This window comes from Biomphalaria glabrata, chromosome 3, assembly GCF_947242115.1.
Source record: "Biomphalaria glabrata chromosome 3, xgBioGlab47.1, whole genome shotgun sequence".
Lineage (NCBI taxonomy): Eukaryota > Metazoa > Mollusca > Gastropoda > Planorbidae > Biomphalaria > Biomphalaria glabrata.
In genome coordinates, this window is record NC_074713.1 from 27,819,381 (window position 1) to 27,842,360 (window position 22,980).

The 22,980-nt window shown below is 33.5% G+C and overlaps 2 protein-coding genes across 8 annotated transcripts; one reads left to right on the forward strand and one right to left on the reverse strand.

The window, feature by feature from the left end:
* Positions 1–294: 294 nt before the first annotated feature.
* On the reverse strand, positions 295–4,141 carry LOC106069180 (ribonuclease P protein subunit p20-like). 5 transcript variants are annotated; one of them, XM_056024352.1, is made up of 3 exons: positions 4,036–4,141; positions 3,725–3,823; positions 295–667 (listed from the first exon to the last, which is right to left on the reverse strand). In XM_056024352.1, the coding sequence occupies exons 2-3, from the start codon at positions 3,799–3,801 to the stop codon at positions 307–309; spliced, it is 438 nt and encodes a 145-aa protein (XP_055880327.1). In that variant the 5' UTR covers positions 3,802–3,823; positions 4,036–4,141; the 3' UTR covers positions 295–306. The 5 variants fall into 5 exon arrangements, with proteins under 5 accessions (XP_055880327.1, XP_055880330.1, XP_055880328.1 ...); XM_056024355.1 differs by having other exon boundaries at positions 4,053–4,139; XM_056024353.1 differs by having other exon boundaries at positions 4,048–4,139.
* A 26-nt stretch (positions 4,142–4,167) lies between these two features.
* Positions 4,168–22,374, forward strand: LOC106069178 (protein ARV1-like). 3 transcript variants are annotated; one of them, XM_056024348.1, is made up of 6 exons: positions 4,168–4,402; positions 12,723–12,842; positions 13,469–13,634; positions 17,784–17,865; positions 18,218–18,366; positions 22,246–22,374. In XM_056024348.1, the coding sequence occupies exons 1-6, from the start codon at positions 4,313–4,315 to the stop codon at positions 22,350–22,352; spliced, it is 714 nt and encodes a 237-aa protein (XP_055880323.1). In that variant the 5' UTR covers positions 4,168–4,312; the 3' UTR covers positions 22,353–22,374. The 3 variants fall into 3 exon arrangements, with proteins under 3 accessions (XP_055880323.1, XP_055880324.1, XP_055880325.1); XM_056024349.1 differs by lacking the exon at positions 22,246–22,374 and adding an exon at positions 19,790–22,227; XM_056024350.1 differs by lacking the exon at positions 22,246–22,374 and having other exon boundaries at positions 18,192–18,361.
* The last annotated feature ends 606 nt before the right edge of the window (positions 22,375–22,980 follow it).

Below are 22,980 nucleotides of genomic sequence, written 5' to 3' on the forward strand. Positions count from 1 at the left end.
TATTGTACTAGTTATTGTACTGGCTACTTCATACCATGTGTGAAGAACCATAAATAAACTTATATGCCTGAAGTTTCTACTAATTATGCATATATTTCTTTTTTGAAAGCTGCACTATTTCCTTTCTATTCTTGTAGAAATTATGAATGAAATGACAAGAGTGAGACCTGCCAGACTTTTGTAAAGCACACTCAATATTTCCTTGTCAGTATCACAGGTCAGATAGGAGCAAATTTTTGGACCACATTTCATTTCTTCAATTTAGAAAATAGTAAGGAAAAGCTGATGAAAATATTTTTGAATCATTTATTTTTCTTGACTAGGCTTCAGAACATCTTTAGTTTGGCTCTGTGCACTATCTTCTGATCTGTAGACACATATATGGACAGCAGAATTGTTACGGTAAAGAGTCTTTGCTTCTCCATCATCTGTCTCTGGCATCAGATCATCTATCAGATTCACTGTTGATGTCTGAATAGCAAGTTTTATGGTGCCATTTCCTTTGGCTTTCAATTGTAAGGCCAGATTAATGGCTCTGTTGACTGCTTTTCCAAGACCATGAATGACCACTTCGTTGCCAGAGTCTAAAAGTTTTTGACATTTGCTTTCCTGTGCCCGAAAATTTGTCTTCTCTGAAATGTAAACATCATTACCTCTCTGAGGGAACCTGCAAGATAAAAAATTATGTTATTGTTATATTGCATAATATAAGTATACTACAGCTAAAGACAGAAATTACAGTTATTAAAAAACAACAACATGATACAACAGATTCCATAGTATAGCTAGTCCTCACTTAATGACAGGCCTGCTTAACAATGACTCAAAGTTACGCGGGCTCGACAACTGAGTCAGTGTTTTTTAAATTGTACAATGAAATTTCAAAGTTATGACAGTCTACCAACCAATATTTTCTGTGTGTCGTATTGAACCGAAACATCTTTTGAAATGTAATCAATTTATTTATTTCAATAAAACAATGTACTGTAAGTGAAGTTTTCTCAAGTCTACTACAGATTCAAGTACATGTACATTACAGGTTTTGGAAAAAAAAAGTAACCCCTTTCAGCCATTGCAATCTATGAGGCAGATGAATGTAAAGGACCTTATCAGTGGGGCATAGAAACAGATGACCTTTACAAAAAAAAATAATTAAAAAATTGAAATTGAGTTTTTAGTTTAAAAATTGTTTAAATTCTTAATAAATATTTTATTAAAACGTTAACTGCTATTGGTACTTAAAATAATAGAACACAGTATGTGAATGATTTTTAAAGATATGAATGCAGCAAAAACAATTATTCTATCACAATCATACCAAAGAACTGCAGTGCACTGTAATATGATTAATTTTGTGCTGGCAAACACTGTTGGTATGAAGAAGGCAGAAAAAAAAAAGCCAACTCCCATGTGTGTTTAATGAGGGATTTAGCTAACAGGGTTGTTGGAATGCAAGGACTACTGATCACTTGAAAATGAATATTTTAAAAATATGATGCTTGCTACTATTTAGAAATGTGATTTCAGTGAAAGGTACTCACTAATGCAAGAGAATGCCTGTGAAGTAAAATAATTGGGTAAAACATCAATTAGACCAATCATACAATTCAGACAATACACACATCCACAATGTCTGCTTGGTCATAAGGTATGAGCTCAGGTTGTTGTCTTGATGGTTCTGAGTTCAAGCCCTGTCTGCTGCCCCATGAGAGATTTTTGCTAGGACATAATCATTTCTGAAGCAATGTCTTAAGACTAAGTCATTAACACCTTAACAGAGTTTAGTCATTAACATGCATAGCTAGATTGACACATGCATAGCATGTAAATATCTTCTTTTGAAGAAATGTCTGCAATTTCTATCACTTCTGTTTAGTTACTTTTATAGTAGCTATAGATTATAGTCTATAGATGTCTGTAGATAACAACACAATAATCACTTTTAATTAAGGAACTACAAACTAGAATAGATCTAGATATAATAGAGGAAAGTAGCTGGCAGCAGATGGCCTCTGAAAGAAACAGTTGGAGAGGCTGCAGGACAAACATTTGAGGCCCAGAGGAAAGCCCTTGTAGAGAACAGGCATAGAAGACTTAAAGAAAACTTAAACAGACCCCAGGCGGACAATGGCTTGGCTATGTCTGCATCAGATGTGGAAATATATGCAGATCATAAATGGGTTTGCATAGCCATGTGAAATGTTGCACTCATCCTTAATCTTAGGAATTACAGAAGGCCCTTGGATTAAGTCAGTCCCAAGTTATGATATTTTGCAGTTAAGAACAATCTGATATAAACCTTGTCACATGTAAATTATGAGTGCGTCTGGTTTGAATGTACACTTTGGTTTCTTATAGTTATGTTTTTTGTTTGGTGTAATGCACAAATTGTAAGACAAATTTCCATATGGACAATAAAGATTATTATTATTATTATCTCTCATATACTATGGTATATAAAGCCTTGTTTTGACTTAGAAAGTATTGTATTGTAAACCCAAACTTTGTGTGCAGGAACTAGTTGGTGTGCGCCACAGAAGAATACCTCACTCCAGTAGCAATGTACACCATTTTTGCTTGTTGCGTCGTTGTTCTCTCTCTCTGATTTTGTTAACTTTTTGCCCTTCACTATGGCTCCCAAGCATAAGATAAAAACTCTTCTAATGGCAGTGCATAAATTGATGAGGAACGCCATCACCATGGAAATGAAATTAGATATCCTTAAGCAATTTGACAAGGGCTGGTCCCTTGGACTTTGTTGTTCAACTGTGACAGGAGGTTTTTCCCCTGAAAGAGGAAGGTTGAGGATTCCAACATGGACAGGTACACTAAGGTTGCCAAAGGTGTCTTGGATTGCCTGTGGGTTTAAAAGGAGATCTTTGAAGGGAAGAAGATGGTCCCCTAACAGACTAACCCGCAGCAGTATATAATGAAAATAGATAGGCCTGCAAGAGATCCTATATCCTCTATCTCGGCTTCCTCTCCAGATTTACCTTCCACAGTATTTCCAGCATTTTTTGCCTTTCCAGATTCACCTGCCGCAGTATCTCTAGCACTGTCCACAGCTTTCTCCTCCCAATAAGCCTATTCTCTCTCTTGTTTTTTTCCATATATTATATATACATTACATACATATTTTATATTTCCTTTAAGTCTTTTCTTTTTTATAATTATGCAGTGTACTGTGTATATGATATAAATGCTTACAGTATGGTATGTATGTTCCGACTTACACAGAATGAATTTATTTCATAACCTGAGCCTGGTGAATTATTATTAGTTAGAATATAGATCTACACTATGTTAGTAAGTACTTGATATACAAGGCATCTATGGCAAATTATCGATAAGTAAGATAGAATTCATAGTCATAGATCTAGATTAGAGTCTATTAGTCTATTAGATATAAATTAGTTAATATATTTTTTGTATCTATACTTTTGAATTATGACTAGACTAGATCTATAGTCTATAATTTAGTATAATATATCTAGATTATTCTATATCTAGATCTGTTTTAATAGGTTGTAAGATAGAATTCATAGATCTAGATTAGAGTCTATTATTATATTAGTCTAGATCTATATATACTATATTAAAAGATAATATATTTTTTTGTATCTATACTTACTATTTTTCTATACTTTTGAATTATCTAGACTAGATCTAGAGTCTATAATATATCTAGATTATTCTAGATCTAGATCTGTTTTAATAAGTTTACCTTGGTGGTAGACGTTTTCTCAATGAGTATTCCTCTGGGTCTATGGAAGAACTTGGTTTTGAATTTGATGCTTGCATTTTAAAATTCTTGATTCTTCTGCTATATAATATAGATCTAGATTGTATATTATGATAGTTAATATATATAATATACTATATTTATATATAGTATATAGATCTAGATCTAGTATAGGAATATAGGTCTACTAGTAACTAGATTACTAGATCTATAATTATATAGATCTACATAATCTAGATCAGGATTGAATATCTAATATTAAGACTAGACTTGAGTCTATAAAAAGAATTCACTAGGTCAACTACTGAACTACGTTGACAGATTCAGTGAGATTGTCTTCTTGGACTTCTTTATTAATTAATATTCTCTATTACTCTTGATTCTATATTGTCACTGTTTTTGTGGGATTGTGTAAAACTAAGATTTGATTTGGAAACGAAAATAAACAATAAAAAAACATTATCGGGAAAGAAGAGGAAAACAAGTGAAAGTTGTGTAGACAACTGAAAGCAGCTAGCTAGATCTAGATCTAAAATGTAATAACACTAACAGAATAAAAAAAGAAAGTTAATGGGCAAGTATCAGTGCATTGAGTGTGGAGCAGAAGTTGAAAGCTTGTTTCATGATTACAATACAGATGTTATAAAAATCCACCACTGTGTAAGTAAGTTTAGTAAGTAAGTTACGAGTTACGAGAATACGAGGGCGAGTGTGTTACTAGATCTATAGTAGTTTATTTATTTCGGACATTACATGAATTCGGACATTCGCTGTTTTTTGTGGTCATTAAATAATTATTTTAATATTTATTATAAAACTAGCGCGCTGTATAATGTGCTTGTCCATTTTCCAATGACTCTGACCCAATTTCCTTCCATTTAGCTGTCTTTTTATGTAAGAAAAACGAATTCAAGTTACGAGTTATGAGAATACGAGGGCGAGTGTAAGTGTTACTAGATCTATAGTAGTTTATTTATTTTGGACATTACATGAATTCGGACATTCGCTGTTTTTTGTGGTCATTAAATAATTATTTTAATATTTATTATAAAACTAGCGCGCTGTATAATGTGCTTGTCCATTTTCCATTGACTCTGACCCAATTTCCTTCCATTTAGCTGTCTTTTTATGTAAGAAAAACGAATTTCAAATTTGTTAGTCAGGTTGTTGTTTTTTCCTATGTTACCCGGATGACTTTACCTCTTCCTAGAGTTAAGACTATATTTTTTGATTGGCTAAGTCTATACTAATGAGCCCGGCAATATTTATTCTGTTTTTGGAGCTAATTTATTTGATTCATAAGCCAAGTTTTCTAATTCTATACCAAAAAAAAATTAATACGGTGTCCGAATTAAATTACGATTTTCTTACCAAAATTTATTTCGGACAGCCAGTTTTGGACATCAATAAAAATGATCTTATATTATATTTGTTCGTTTGTTGTTTTTTTTAATAGAGAATAAATGGGTAAATGTTTGGAGTGAGCTTGGTACATTGAATGAAGTTAAATGCTTAGATCTAGACCTACTAGATAGATCTAGATCTATATAGAGAGAATATAGAGGATTCAGTTAGGCAAGAATGGCTATCGTAACCTGTAGGGGCCTACTATACTACAAAAGATCATCTGTATTAGAAATTTATTAAATTAATAAACAAAAAAAAAAAACCACAAACATTCAACAAACATCTAATCATGCAAACCCCAAACATTCAACACACATAAAATAAACAAACATAAAATAAGTCTAAAAGTCGGTGCAGAAATCACTATTCCAGTGACCTAATTTTGGTAGAATAAGTGTGTTCATATTTTTATTTTTTGTGTTCGTATTTATGCATAGTTTGAAAACATCGTAATGATTTCATGTGAGGGGCGATGCCTGGGGATCTTAAAATTTAGTTAATGTTAATATAGAATTAAAATCTGAGTTTATTGATGCCTAAATATAGAGACTGTCCGAAATAAATTATGGTGTCCGGAATCAAATAATGTGGGTCAAATGTGTCCGAATTAAATGAAAACACACAGCCTCTTTGACCTTAAATATAATAACAAATATAGGTTTGGGGAACAAATATAAGTAGTCATCTTTATTCTCCTTTAACTAAAGAAGATTTTGATACGTCATTTTCTTTTCTATGTCAAACCATTGTAAAATAATGCGCTGTCAAAGCCAAACTTTCAAATTTGGGCCTATAGGTGTCGAATAGCATAAACTACTCTAGTACTTTTAAGTGTTACAGATTACACTAACAGTGTAAGACTTGACTCATGACTCAAATGACTGTAATTGACACTTCAAATGACTCTTGACTTTCACAACTTATCGGCTTATCTGTTATAAGTAGTTATAGTTAAGTTATACTATACTATACATACAGTTACATTTAGAATCTCTACATAGTAACATACTTAGGACATACAGTATATGATTACTATGATTATACTATGATACTAGTGATGACTAGTGGTCTAGTAATAATATTTATAATTAATAAAAATAAAATATTGTGCACAGTGTTGCCCTCCTAACCCTTCAGTTTCAGTCGTAGAACGACTATGGTTCATCTCGCACAAAGTGAGATGAAAGCCTGGGCATTGTTTATGGTGGGAATGATGTTGCCTACACAGCAGTTACCCCTTTCCTCGCAGCTGATGTAACCAAAGGAACGGAATATACAATACAGTTTGTGATCAGTAGCACCACAGACTCTGCCAGCTCCTGATTTTTCCTCCGGGTTGTCCCCCGAAGCCTTTCCCGCGTTTGGGTATAGCTGCAAGGCAGCAGAGGTTTGGTTTCAGAGTTTTCCTTCTCCTAGATGGGTAGCCAACCTAGGCTAACGAGCCCCTCCTGCCCAAAACTTACTGGTTCAGGCGCCAGTTGCTCGCCTTTGCCTCTTCTCCTGTCTGAACCATACATGAAGGCCAGGAGTTGGACTGGTTGTCAGAGGCTATTTGAGACGCATGCCATTGGAAGCATTTTATAGGTAATGATGGGCTTAAGACCATTACCACTTCCTGCGTTAACAACCTTGCAGAACCAAATAAAATATAATTAGACTATATAGTTATAGATCTACCTTGTAACCTAGAATTCTACTAAGAATATAGGGATGTGAAATAAAAATTTATCTTTGAAAAAACAATTTTTCATTAGTACATCATTAAAATACTTTAACAGAACTTTCCAATGGTGTATAAATTATGTCTGTATGTTTAACAGTTAGAAAGTTATGAATTTTTTTTGTGGCGTTTTGACCTAACATCGATTGACATGGAACAAGAGAGAGGACAGCTTGTCTTTGGCTAAGCCGGAGAGACACCCAGATCAAAAGTTAAAAAGTTGAAATTGAGTTTCGTAGATGATAGATCTACTTATTAAATAAGAAATTTAAGAGTAGATCTAGTATTAGTAGTAAATTTCTAGCTCACAAAGCTGATTTCATTTATATTTATGAACTTTACTTGTTTAGAATGTAAATATTGAAGGAAATAAACAAATTACTGGGTCTTGAGCTTCAAGAAATGTCAAAGTGACCCACAGAGGTGTGGACTAAATGGCGGCGTTGTGATGGCAAAAAATAACAAAATATTTGAAAAGTGGGATCAAAATCGTCAGAAAATTGTTTTTTTCAAATGCGCCACAATTCGTGCGAAGGTGTTTAGTACAAAAAAGTATTGGAATATATGCAGAATATTAGGCTTTACAAAGCCTGACATGTTTTTACTTTCGTTCACAAAATTTTTCTATATAGACTGTCCATTGCCATTATTTTCTTTGTTAAATGGCATTTTCCACTTTGTAAGCGCCACGTAAGACTTACAGCAATAAAACTTGGTAGAATTATGGCCAGGCATGATATCTAATATGAAAAAAAACAACAACATTTGTTCTCTATCCTAATTTGTGAAAACAAAAAAGTGATATTTTCAATATAAGTAAAAAAAACGTAATTAACTTTTAAAAAAAAAATTCTCAATAAGCATTAATTAGGCCATTGTCTAAAGTAATCGATAACATAACTTTAAAACTTATCACATTTCATTTAAAAGTGTAATAAATTTCCAAGTGCCGCCTATGTAAAAAATACATAAAAAACGCAATCACTAAATTATCGGTTGTTTTTCTTCCGCACTTCTGGTTATTTTTTCACAAAGCTAAAGAATAGTCTGAACAGGTTTCAAAGGTTGACATGGCCGGGGGTGTCAATGGGGATAAGCTCCCATTGTCTATAACAGTGTTGACTGTTTCCCAAACTTTTGACCTAAATGTGCACACCTTTTATAATTTTTGTAACGCTGAGTACCCCTTGTTCCCCCCTCCCCCTCTATGTAATTGCATCTATATATGCTGAGATGACAGATCATATAATTTTGTTCCCTGGTTGTTGATTTTAATCTGAGATCTGTTCCACGTCTAATAGTCTGTTCCTTTTTTTTACTCAATGTCGACAAATGCTGAAAAAACTTTTAATAAATATGAAGTTGGAAAAGATGGAAAATATATCTTTCAGATACCAGAGAGTTAAAATGTGTGACAATCCTAACCTTTTTAAAACACATAAATAAAACATATTTTTTGAGAAATGTCACAAAACTCTTTACATACCTCATGATAAGGATATAAAGTGATTCTCTAATCCCATTTGGTACATCAAAATTCATAAATCTTTAACAATTACGAATTCAATTGGTGGGATTAATTTTTACACTACTAGAGGTTAAAAATTGTAATATAATAAAATGTAATCTTTTTGAGCTTGAAAAACATTCCTATTCATTACCCGATCTTTGTAAACTTATTTTTAAGATGAATAATAGCACCGCTTATGAATTTGTTTATATATAAAATTAAATAATATTAAAGAATGTGAATTAAAATGTATTGATAATTTATTTTAATTTACAATCAGAACATTGTAAATGGGTATTTTTTTAAAAAATCAGAAAAGTTAATGAGGTGCAACACGTACCCCCTTCAAAGTCTTCCTGTACCCCTGGGTGGTGCGTGTACCCCACTTTGGGAAACACTGGTCTGTAAGATACTCCTATAGGCATGCGTCTCAGATAGCCTCTGACAACTAAGTCTAGCACCTGGCCTGCTCTTGTAGCTTAGATACTAAGCCCGGTGAAACTGCTCTTACTAACAGGTGAAGGGGTGAATGCGGATACCTGGCACCACAAAACCAGGAGCTTCGGGCAGATGGAGCTCATAGCCTAGTAAGATGGGTACTCTTACTTCAAACCACCGCTGCCTTGTGGTATTAAAACTTCAGGAGACAACCTCGAGGAAAAATCATGAGTGAAGCCCCTTAGGCATTGGGAGTATCAACTATGAAATTTCCTCCGGCATCTTCTTAAACTGAGTTGGTGCCAAATGTAACGTGAAGCTTTCTTTTGGATCACATAAGCAAGGTCGAGAGAGGGACCATGATGCATGGGCCAATCATGGCCCCTTTGTCTAAGGCCCAGGAATGATGACCTATGGTAGGTTGAGGATGCAAGGAAGACAGCAGTCATAAACAATGAGCTGAAAAGACATTGCATTGACATTGCAGCTTTCTGAGAAACATGACTGGCTAAAGACAGCATGCTTCGCGAGGCTGATTACACTTTCTTTTGGAAAGGTAAAGTACAGGATGAGACACAAAAGTATGGTTTTGGGTTTTGCTGTCAAGAACAGTCTACTTCCCATTGTCAGGAGCGTGGGTGTGTAAGATGTGAGATTGTGTGTGTGTTTTGTTTATTTTGTTGGTTGGTGTGTGAATTGTTTTTATCACAGGATTTTCAAGGGGGGGACAATTAGGTTTCTAGCGGTCAGTCTACCAGATGATCGAGCCATATGTATGTAGTAAAGAACTCAACCCCAGAGTTCCCTTACACCCATGATAGTCCCTCCAAATGGTGGCTCGGAAAGGCTACTAAGCCTAAGTATGATGGCAACATCTGGAAAAGTCACTCTAATTAGTGCCTATGCCTCCACACTATGTACACTTCAGGAAGACAAAGACAAGTTCTACGAAGACCTCAAGGAAGCCATTGAAATCATTCCTCAAAAAGAGCACATGGTCCTTTTAGGTGACTTCAATGTAAGAGTAGGATCAGACCACACTACCTGGCCAGACTGCCTTGGGCTTTTTGAAATCAGCAGGATGAATGAGAATGGACAAAGACTGCTTGAATTCTGCACATACCATAAGCTCTGCATCACCAACACATACTTCAGGACAAAACCACAGCATTGTGTCTCATGGAGGCTGTGACAGGTTGGGGAAAGTGATGTGTGTTTGGCGCGTTTAATGTCTAGGGGATGATTATTTTTGAAAGCTATCACCAACCTGTCAGCATATAAATCATGAGCAGACACGCAACGAGATAAGCAATGAAAGAGAGATACAAAAGTTAAAAATGAAGAATATTTATTTACATAAAGAATAAAAATGGGGAGGGTTTGCATCTATCTCTAATTGATACTATATTTGATCATCACTCTTGCACTTAATAAGAGAGTATGTCACTTTGTCTTCTGAACTTAGCTGGTTGTCCTGTAGATTTCGCAGCTGGCTGTGATCCTGGCTTGAGGTTCTGCAGCTGGATGTGGTGCTCTAGCGGATAGAGGGACGCCGGTGATTCAGTTCTTGTGGAGTCTCAATTCAAAGTTCTGATATCTGTAGTGGGCACAGTAGGACGGGTGGCCGGCTACCGTGGGCACAAGGTTACTGCGGGCAGAGCTGATCTGCCGTGGGCAGCGTAGTTGACAGGATAAGTCCAGTGAGTTGCGGAGGTTTTGGCATAGCTATGATGTCTCGCACAGATCTGGGTCTATAGGGACGTCGCACCTAATAAATTGACAGGTGGGCTGTCGAATAGGCGGGCAAGGCCGATAGCGCCAAGTAGTAGAGTTGAGTAGATCCACGTAGGCAGGAGATGATACTCAATATCAAATAGGCAGCTGACTAGGCAGACAATGCCAATAGTTGGGTAGATCTCAGTAGGCAGGTGCAGTGCTGAATAGCACTAAACACAAAGGCAATAGGTGATTCTCGATAGCAAATAGGCAGACACCTGAGGGAGGCACCAGGTATTCCTCTAGGAGTAAGAATAAATGATATAGTCCAGATTCGATTGACAGCGATAGAGAAATAAGAGGGTCTGATTTGATTTGGATCTACTTTATATAGGCCTGGAAAATGCGGGCGGAAACAGGAAATGTCCTAGGCTTAGAATTATCTTACACGTGGGTGAATTAGACTTGAGATGGGAGTCGCACCTTGGAAAGGTCAATGGGCGTGTTGGTCCACGTGATCTCCTAGATCAAAGAGAGACGTGAGAGAAAGGGGGGGGGGGAAGAGTGACTTGCATTCCACACAAGGTGGTGTTAACTGCGCCTGTCAGACATCTGGCCAGTACGATCAAAGAGAATGTGTTTATCTTTACCCCGGTCAAGGGAAGATACATGAAAGGATGCCAAGGTGGTGGACTCAGTCTAGTGAGACTAGGAAAAGGTGGGTCGGGTGGAGAAATTGGGGATAGGACGGGGAAATAATTAAAATAAAATAAATAAATAATGATAAAATATAATTAATGCTGTGATAAGTATGAGTGACTCTGACAGCAAGCTTTTGACTTGTCACAGAGGCATCCTAGGTCTGGGTACTGACACCAGCTGGACATGATACTGATACGGAAATGGAAACATACTGCTGACACATAGCTTTCAAAGTGTGGACTAAATTTTAGACAAATTAGTTTGGCATTTCCAGAGTTCTTTTGATGAAATCATGAATCAGTCAGTGACTGTTTTTTTTTTACCTATCTTGATATAGACTAGATGTAGATATATATGAATATTATAACTGTTATAGCTTGGTTTGTTTGTTTGATAATAATTTGTAATTTGGCTGTAAATGTTGCCCTGTGAATATTATTTACATTCTTAAATTCAAAACTTTAAATTTACAAAATAACTGGTTTAAAAAATTGTGTTGTAGTTTTTGCAAAGCTTATATCAACTCTGTCTTGTAAAACGTTTATACTCATTATTTCTCCCACACACAATCTCAGATCAAGCTGAAACTTTGCTTTTTACCTGACAAAACAAGGATCAATAAAAAAAATTAACAGATTAGTTAATTAACTATTGGTAATTAATTATTTAAATTGTTTGACTGATAAGGTGGTATAAGTTGAATTAGTTTCCTTTATACTTTGTAGAGAAAAAAGTTTGAAACTAACAATAGATAATTTTAAAACCTTCTATTTCCATAAGCACTTCCCTGGCACAGGGACACCTCCATGAGCCACAATGCTGAGGTGTTGTCCTGAAGTATGTGTTGGTAATGCAGGGCTTATGGTATACACAGAATTCAAGCAGTCTTTGTCCATTAAAAAGCGATCACTCAGATACCTTCCTATTTTCCCCCCACTCCTTTCCAACTGGTCCAGACAATTGATAGGATCATAGCATATTGAGAAAGTGATAGGATCATAGCATATTGAGAAAGTGATAGGATCATTGCATATTGATAAAGTGATAGGATCATAGCATATTGAAAAAGTGATAGGATCATAGCATATTGATAAAGTGATAGGATCATAGCATATTGAGAAAGTGATAGGATCATTGTATATTGAGAAAGTGAAAGGATCATAGCATATTGAGAAAGTGATAGGATCATAGCATATTGAAAAAGTGATAGGATCATAGCATATTGAGAAAGTGATAGGATCATAGCATATTGAGAAAGTGATAGGATCTTAGCATATTGAGAAAGCTAAAAGCATGAAATTGCTTTAAGCAAAAACAATTGGTAAAAATATTTATTATTGTTATAAATGTTAGTCTAGATCTATTACAAATCTAATTATATGACTGATCCCAACTAATTGATACAACTACGCTAAATGTTTAAAAAAAAAAGTTTTTTTATATTTTTCTTGTTTTGTACTATATATTTATTTTATTTTTATCTTTAGGATGCATGTCACTCGGTGGCAGATAAATACATTGAATATGAGCCAGTCATCATCATACTTGATGCTTTGCTGCTCCAGCCTCAGGCCTACAGACATTTACTGATCAACACGTCTTTCAATGTAACTTCAATACTTCACTGTTTGGGGACATTTTAATATCTCAGTTTAAAAGTAGTTCTTTTTTTTGTTAGTTTAGGCTTGCATTTCTCAACTTTAGATATACATAAACCAGAGTATACAATTTACTTGATGTGCAGCTTGTATGTGTCCAAATATCTATTGAAAACAACCATTTGAACAGTAAACATAGAAATGACAGCAACACTTCATTGTGTTAGAAGAAAACAACAATTTTACTTTTAATTAAATAACCAGTTGAGAAATGTGACTCTTTTTAATCATACTTAGCAAAATGTTCCAAAGACCAAAAAAATGTGCATTATTATATGTCAAAAAAATAAAACTCCTTTTAAATTGCTTATAGGGAAAAAAGATTGTGCAGTGGTGAGACCACAGAGCTCTGATAGGCTTGTTCATTGTGTCTGGTCACAACATACACTCATAAAATAAGGACCACTAGCTTACAAAAATACAAGCAACCCATTTACTCTAAAGGACACTGTCTAAACTGTACAGTCTCTAATGTGCCCATAAAGTGCATTACAAAGCAGAAGAAATATAATTGTAAAAATCTTTCCTGTCATTCTGATTTCAATTAAATTTTTTGTTTGTTTCAATATTTTCAGTCACACTGGAGGCTGGCTTTAATATTATGGATCTGTGATGCATTTACCAAACTCATACTTGAGCGAAGTGAAATAACAGGCCAGCAATTCACTACAAATTTTGAATATATTAACTACGCTTTTTTAGGAATGGAACTGTATTCTAATTATATCATTGCTGCTGTTGGTGAGATTATTTTGTTTTCTTCTGAAATAATAATAATTATCATATAGTAATTATGCAATGGGATCACTTATGTTTTTAGCGGTCCCGAAAGGGGAAAAGACAATATTAGTTTTTTGTGGCCTATCTGTCCGTCTGTCTGTCAATCTCCATCCTGATTAGATCTCAGAAACTAGAAGAGAAAATGAAAATCAGACATCATGATATTTTAGATCATTCAAAGTTCTGATGCAACTGCTACTTTTTTCTTTTCTGAAAGCGAAAAATCTAATTTTTTAAAATCAATTATGCAAGCAGTTTTTTCATAAAAATACACCATTTTTACAACTCTTCACTATTAATAGTAACAAACAATGAAGGCTTTTTAGTAAGGGATGTAACTATATATCATTTTTAGCGGCCCCCGTAAGGGGAAAAAGCCGCTATTAGGTTTGTGCAAAATGTCCGTCTGTCCGTCTGTCACACTCAGATCTCGAAAACTAGAAGAGATATGAAAAATATTATTTCATCATTAAATCCGGCTTGAAAAGTTTAGGTGCAACGGCTACTTTTGGTTTTCTAAAAGCAAACCGTTTAATTTATAAAATTAATTATGCAAGCGATTTTTTCATAAAAATACACCAATTCTAAAACAATTACGTAAATGTAAGGGAGGCAATGTTACAATATGCTAACAAAGATGGACAATTTTTGTGTATTTTCAGTATCACCAAGTCAAATATATTTTTAAAATGTACAGGAAATGTTTACAACAAATACAAATAATAGTTAAAGACGTTTTTTCTGGTCAACTAGCTGCTAAAATTAAAAGAAAACATTTCTGTTTGTTTATAAAGGCTAATAATGCACTTTGTATGTAAATATCACGCACATTTTTTAAAATGGACTTTTTATGCAGCGATTTTCGTGCAGTAGCGTAACGTCACAACATGATCAGGTGCTAAACCAATTTTTTTAAAAATCAGATTTTATTTATTTTTTGTTTAGTGCCCCCATCCGAATAAAAGAAGCTTAATTTTGTGCGTTTTGTCTGTTGGTCGGTCTGTCCGTCACGATAAGATTTAAAAAACTAGAACTCTAAAAGCTATTGAAAATCTGATTTACCCTTTAATGTTCCTCCCATAACATCTCAATAGTTTTAAGTATCTAAAATTGATTGTTCCGGATTTTTTTGTGCAAAACTAATCAACGCCAACAAATGTTTGTTTGCTCTTCTAACTTATATTACATTCAATTTCCATGCTTAAACGTTGTAAAAACACATTATCAATAATATGTTGTTCCGTTTTTTATGTAAATAGCATATTAAAGCTAAATCATAATCTCTATACTGACTTATATTTCATTAAGTGTAAAAATGTTCCGGATATTGTTTTATAAAACATGAATTATGCCTAATGATTGTTTGAAATCGCATAAGGCTTTTAAAAAAAGTAATTTACTAGAATTGATTACTGAAAATTACTTTTTAGACATTTAATTTTCTTGTAAAACATAACATAGAAGTTTTGTAATCGATAAAGAAAGTTCCGGATTTTGTTTCTTACAAATCGTCGCCAGAAATTTCCGAATTTATTTTAAAAATCTACTAACGCCAAATAATTGTTTGAACTCCCTCTTCTAATTAATAAACAAATAATCTTCTCATTTACGAAATAATGTTTTTACGGATTTTTATGAAAAATATTTTAACTCACTACTCTCTTACAGTACATTTAACTTTCTACCTAAAACATTAAAAAATCTAATTATCGTTAATATTAGGTTCCGATTTTTAAGGAAAACAGAATCCAAACACCAAAGTAAGGTATGAAAATCTCTCCACGTGGCTGTAGTACATCTAATTTTTATACGAGACCATCCAAAAAATTTAATTAACGGTATTACATTTATCTGAAATTCTCTTTTTCTTTTACTATTTATACAAACATCCGGAACAATCTATTATATAAACTTTTCAATTGTGTTCATACCTAAAAATTATTGCGATGTTTTGAAACGTAAAATAAAGGTTAATCAATTTTTAATAACTTTTAGTTGTTTTTTTTATATCAAGATAACGGACAGACCGACTGACAGACAAAACGCAAAAACAATGTGGCTTTGATCCTTTTTAAATAATATCTATTAGAACTCAGTGCACCAATGTCTATGAACCCTCGTTAAATATCTCGTGTAAATAAAGACATTTTTTTTTATGGTACCGGTACTAGCCTATTGTGAGGTAATGGAATTTTTTTTCTTTGACGTCATATGAATGGACTCTTTAAATGTAATGTTAAAAGAACGCACTCGGTGCACCAATGTCTATTAACCCTCGAAAAAATTGCTTGCATTAATGAAAACATATTTTAGTCTAACTAAGCCGTGTGACGTAGTGTTTTTTTTCCTTTGACGTCACATGGAATGAATTCTTTAAATGAAATGCTAAAAGAACGCACTCGGTGCACCAATGTCTATGAACACTCGAGAAATGGCTCGTGTTGATAAAGGGGATTTTTAGTCTAGCTAGGCCTTGTGACGTAGTGTTTTTTTTTTCCTTTGACGTCATATGGAATGAATTCTTTAAATGAAATGCTAAAAGAACGCACTCGGTGCACCAATGTCTATGAACACTCGATAAAAGGCTCGTAATGATGAAGGCGATTTTTATTCTAGCTAGGCCGTGTGACGTAGTGTTTTTTTTTCCTTTGACGTCATATGGAATGAATTCTTTAAATGAAATGCTTAAAGAACGCACTCGGTGCACCAAAGTCTATGAACACTCGATAAATGGCTCTTATAGATGAAGGCGATTTTTAGTCTAGCTAGGCCGTGTGACGTAGTGTTTTTTTTTCCCTCTGACGTTATATGGAATTAATTCTTCAAATGAAATGAAAAAAGAACTCGGTATAGTAATGTTTATTAAGCCTCGTTATGTGACTCGCGTTTAAAAAAGGAATGATATCTTGATTTAGATCTAATCTAGATTTTTAAAACTAGATCTAGATTTTTATTACAGTATATCTAGATCTGGATTTATATTCTAATTAAAATTATTTTAGAGTCTAGATCTAGAATTTCTAGATCTAGTTTAGACTAAAATAGACTAGATTAAGATGTAGAATTTCAATTTCTAAACTTAAAGTGTAAAAAAAAAGTGTAGATTTTCATTTCCAAACGTTTTGATCAATATTGTAATGTTTTAATATACTAAAACTAATCTACTATTTTTTTATTAAATTTAAATTTAAATTTACGGCAAATGAATCTTTGAAACATTATTACTTTTGACCATCGGATGGCTGCCTGGTCGTGCGGTTTGCGCGCTGGACTGTCGTTCAGATTTATGGATGGCCCAGGGTTCAAACCCTGCCCGCTCCCATCCCCCGTCGTCCTGCGGGAGGTTTGGACTAGGAAGTAATTATCTTCAACTCTGAAGGAACATCCGAAACGTGTAAAACATTTTACATCAAAATTAAATCACCTCTTGAATATTATTTGCGAATATGCAGATCCGACAGGGATCCGACTTCGACGGGGGCCGCCTCTGAGTTTGTGTAACACAAACTCTCTTTGTAATCTTGTTTTAAACAAGTCTATGCAAATGGTTTTAAATTTTTGATAAAAAGTATTATTTTTTACAGTTGTATTGCTAAATTATGTAAGTTCTGTCATACTAAAAACTACATTTACAAAAAAAATGTTAATTTTTTTTTTGAACTCTCCGCCATGGAACACAAAACTAATGGATTTTTTAAAATAAGAGATTGACGCTTTACAAAACATTTAGATCGATTAGATACTCATTATAAGACATCAGTTAGACCAGGTTCACATCTAACTTCACATTCACTTTCAACTATCCCTTGGTCTGCTGGACCTTTGGGGCACCTCACAGGATCTGTCAACCTTCTTTCTCCATTCTTCTCTGTCATTTGCCTTTGATAGAATTTCATTGTGATATTCTTTCTGAAAATATTGAAACCTGCCTTTTTACCTTCTTGGGTGGACCACTTCTGATAGAATTTAATACCAATATTCTTCAGAAAATATTGAAACCTGCCTTTTTCCTGCCTGGGTGGACCACTTTGGGGGCTGATTTTGAGTTTGTGTTTCCACAAAAACTGTCTTTGTAACCTTAAACCTTGTTATTTTTTGTTGTTGTTTCAGAATTATTTGTTCTTATTGGAGCTGTGCTTGTTATATATGGAACAAGAGATTTGTTTCAAAATAAAACCATAAAACCTTTCAGGTATTTGATGTAATGAATTTTAGGGGCAGGGGAGAGATGAGATGGTTGGCTAATTATGTAATTAATTTTTATGTTGGGAAGTGTTTTATAATAACACAGATTTCAATATATATACATTTAGAAATTAAAACCCTACATATTAAGTCAACAATTAGTTCCAGGTAAATAGTGTTTTATAATAACACAGATTTCAATATATATACATTTAGAAATTAAAACCCTACATATTAAGTCAACAATTAGTTCCAGGTAAAATACTTATTCCCTTGAGTATTAGTACTGCAAAAAAAATAATAATTTTTGTATATTTTGTACACAATTTTCAGATTCTCTGACTTTTTGTTTCATTCAGCACTTCTTTATTAATGAAAGCAGTCATTTGTGCAAGTTTTGGAAGAGTATTGGCCATTCCAGCTCTATTGTGGGGAGACGTGTACAGACATTTATATATGATTCTATGCCAAGTGTTTGTTTTTTTGTCAACGATGCAAGCATTAAAAGGTTAGAGTCTTCTTCATTACAAATATTATATATGAAGCTTTAGTATATATTTTTAAAAAATTATGTTTTTAGTTCAGAAGTTAGTATAATATTTCTATGTGGAACATTTTGTTTCCTTACTTCCTTATTCATCAAATTTCTTTCTGTTACATTTTTTGCATTCATGTCTACACTGTCTGGGATCTCAATCTTATGTCTGCTTGACTTAAACTGATAGTACCTATATCCGGTTAGAACAAAACAAACTAACCTCTATTTCCTCAACAAAAAGAGAGAACTGAATAAAAAAATCTTTTAACAAAAATTTGTAATAGAAAAAAACAATTTCAATTTTTTAAAAAAAGTAAATAAACAAATTTAAAAATAGAAAAATGTCTAGCTTAAACAAATATACAATTTAAATACCTTTAGAACAGGGGTGGGCAAATTACGGCCCGCGGGCCACATGCAGCCCACTGAAGAGTTTTATGTGGCCCGCCGACACCTACAGAAATCAGGTGTGCCCACACTGGCACACAGTATATACATATAAAAATGCAATTATAAAAATAATATCTATATAAATTATTAAAACTGTTATGCTTATAGGCTATGCACTCAATTCAAGACACAATCTCTGAGTGTTGGGTAGGCTTGGAACAAGATGGCAAGTGTAACAACTAATGGAGCTCGATCTTTGACTGAGAAAATCATTTTTTTTTAATAAAAAATATCCCAACCATAAACTCTAAACAGGAAAGTTTGCACAAAGCTGCATGAAATTTCTGCATGGCCCTAGATACAACCCAACCAAACCTATTAGAGTTAGGGGTGTTAACCTCGGGTAGTTCCGATGTATCCGCTAGCTTAGCATAGGCAAGGCAAATGAGAAGAATATAAAATCTCATGGAAGAAAATGTTATGTTACTTGAAGGACATTGACTGTGACTTTGTTACCAATATTTCTAAAGAAGAGTGGAAGACAGATTTCATGTTTTTTTCATAATTGCTTTTGCAATTGGTTGTTTACATATGCAATGTAAATGCAAGTTAAATATTTTCAAACAAGGCTTTCCCAATTCTACTGGCAAGCAAAAGAAAATAGTTTTGTCATTTTCCTTTGCTGAAAGGTGAAACTATTTCTAGTGAAATGATTAAAAGTACAACACTTATTAAGATTCCTTATTTGTGCCATTTATAAAAGCAAATTTTAAGACGACAAGAACCAGTTTTCAATACCATCAGCTCACCATTTATCGCAGAAGCTAATTCAGCTCCAGAGGACATAACTCCAAGCAAATAGAAATTCCAGTCAGTACTACCACGGGAGTCTTATGGGTGCCAGAAGCTGCATTTCCACACTTAAAAAAATGTACTGCTGTTCACACTATTTGTGTACACATACATCTGTTCTTCTTCTTCGTTCTCATTTTACATGTTGCAGGTTTCAGATCAGTAATCCTATATCTGAGATGAACCGCGTAGTGGTTTCCAGATCAGACAGTTCTCCGAATAGTCTTTGGAGAGACTTGTTCAGGTCTCTTGATTTAGTATGCATCATTGAAGGACATGGTCAGCATTCTCTGGTGATGCTCCACAAGGGCAGGTTTCGATCGTCCCGACATTAAACTTCCGGAACATATATTGTCTGATTTAGTGAGCAAGCTTTTTTTTTTGTGGAAACTAAACAAGTATAATCACTAGTCAATGTTGACTGACTGTAATTTGACAGAAGTCACACACAGGGGTAACAACTAGTAAGATAGTTTCACAGTTCCGAAACATTATGCATGAGTGTAAAAAGGAAAATACTGCACATTAAGTACAACTGTATATTTGTGGGGATATTGTGAAATAAAAAAACAACAGCAATTAAAAAAAACAATGTAAAATTGTTTTCAAAAACTGCTAACTCTTGTTGTAATTGTTCAACGTGGAGTATGGAAAAAAAAAGAAAGAATGAATATAATACAGTGTAAATATGAGTTAAAAGACATTCTACACAGTTAGCTAGCGGCCCGCCATTCCCAAACCTTTTTTAATGCGGCCCTCAATACAAAAAGGTTGCCCACCCCTGCTTTAGAATAAAAAGATAGCTTCTAAAATACTCATTTTCACTGGTAGGCTTAATACACTAAGTTATCTGCACTTTCATTTCAAAATGTCCATAAGAAATAATCTAAAAAAAAATTGAATACATAATAAACAATAGATATTTGTGAAGCTGATGACTGAATGATACATAAATACATTTTTTTTTATCCCATCCCTATCCCGCCACTTTCCAACCAAAAAAATTCTTGTTGTGCTCATGTATAAATCTACTCAGAGTATATACAATTATAGTTAGGTGATATAGATCCAGACTTGATAACATTAAATGACAGTAGTGTATACTAGAATACTGGATCTAGTTAGAGATATGGTATAGAAGATTCTAGTTTGCTGATATAGATCTAGGCCTAGAAAGATAAAAACACAGTAGTCTGGACTGATTTTTTTTTACATAAGACCATAATTATCTTGAATGCCCATTTTTTAAAATTATTTTAAAATATATGCTGAAATTTCCAAAGAATTTGCAAACTAATCAGAGGAATTGTAAAAAAAAAAAAAAGAAAAGCTTTACACTATTATAATACACATCTAGTTTTCACTAAAAAAAAAAGTGACTATCCTTGACTCTTGCTCTAAATAAGACACAATGAGCTCTTCTTAAATGAAAGTTTAAAAAACTGCAGTTTGCATCCTAACACATCCTACTGCATTAGGTATCTACTGCAAACAACTCATCGTACTGCACTATTGAGTCAACATTAATGTCAGCAGAGGTTTGAAATCTAATTTAAAAAGAAGAAAATTGTGTATTGGTCTGGCTTTAGGTTATTAATAAAAAAAAAATCAACAACACAACTTGACTTTTAGTATTGCTTAGATAATTTAATAGGTGTAGCTCAGGATAGAATTAATCAGGAGTTGGGATGTCTAGGAATTCTAACAGAAGAGTTTAGTATTTAGTATTAAAATGCATTATTGCTTAGCCAATGGGTAAACGCTAGATGAAAATAGTGTCAAATTTATTTTGTTTATTAAGGGATGAAATAACCAAGTGCTGAAAAGTAAAAAGTCTTGTGCTAACCATTTTTCAAGCTCTTGACGTTACTCAGGGAGAAATAAATAAATCTACCTCAAAAAGTTCTACTTTGTCACTTATGTTTCCTACCTTGGCTTGATGACTTTTTTCCCAGGGAAAACACTTTCACATCACCATTTCCAATTGCAACTTTAAAATTGAACACAGAAACATATATGAGTGTGGTTAAATGGTGCCTGAGCGGTAGAGTGTCCTGGGTTCAAATCCTGGTGTAAACTGTGATTTTCAAATTTAGGAACTTAATTTTTTTTTTTACTAAATGCTCTTAAAAAATGTGTGTTCTTTGGACCGCTGTTGCCTCAAGCTTAATTATGTTAAACATATTTAATGTATTAATTTTATCATCTTAAAGAATAGAAGTATTTTAGAAGATATCCTTATGGGATATAGTAATAATGTCTTGGGCATTTCACAGATGCCCAAGTCAATTAAGTGTCATATTTTTAACCAAATTATGGCTGGGATGTCTTGCGAAGCTTTTCAATCAGTAAAATCATTGCTTACTTTAAAAAATATTCCTTTAAAATGAAATATTTTTCACTAATTGATACTTAATTGATCGGCTTATCACTCAATATATGATAAAACTATTGACAATTTCATTATGAGCTGATTTACATTCTACCTTTTTGACTGACTAGATTTGGATATTGCTATTGTATAATTTTAGAATCATTTCTGCAATGCCCATTTCTAACAATATTGTATGGAATGTTTTTATTGTTGATTTTTCCTGGTCTCCTCAGCTGTTGATCCTGGACCACACAAAACATTTTTTGCTCTCCTGGCTGTTTCTTTAGGATTTTCTGTCCAGCTGTCTGCTTCCAGTTATTTGTATTTATGGTTAAAATAAAAAGAAATATTGTTTCATTAAATATTGACATTTCATTTTTTGACTTTTTAAAACATATATATTTATATATTTTATTTCAGTTTTGACAAAAAATGTTTTTACTTTAAATAACATTTTAGTTATTTGTGGGCATTGCATGGCCAGCCTTCTTTTATTTCAACAAATATTGTCAGTAACTTATTTAAAGTATTAATGAAGATATAAATCTGTTAGATTTGAACCATTCACTTTCTATTTGGCCTTTTCACTGTAGCCTTCCCAGCTATGGATAGTCTAGTTATTTTGTCATTGCTGAGTATCTCAAATGGTGATATCAGGTTTTGCTACTTTTGTAATTCATAAGTTGAGCTACTTTATCCTCAATTATTATTCTCTATTCTGAGTAAAAGATATAAGAAAATTTTACAGATACTGCCCACCATTAACTCTTTCTCTGCTAATTGACAATTTCAATGTTGATTTGACCTCATTAAATTATATTAATGTTTAATTTTATAAACTTTATTTTGTCTTATATAAAAGAGCATGCATTCCCCTTTATTTCTAGACCAACTAAAACATTTTCTGATAAAAAAGACTAAGCTATTGAAGCTTAATCATAACAGCTAGTGAAATAGTAATGAGCAAA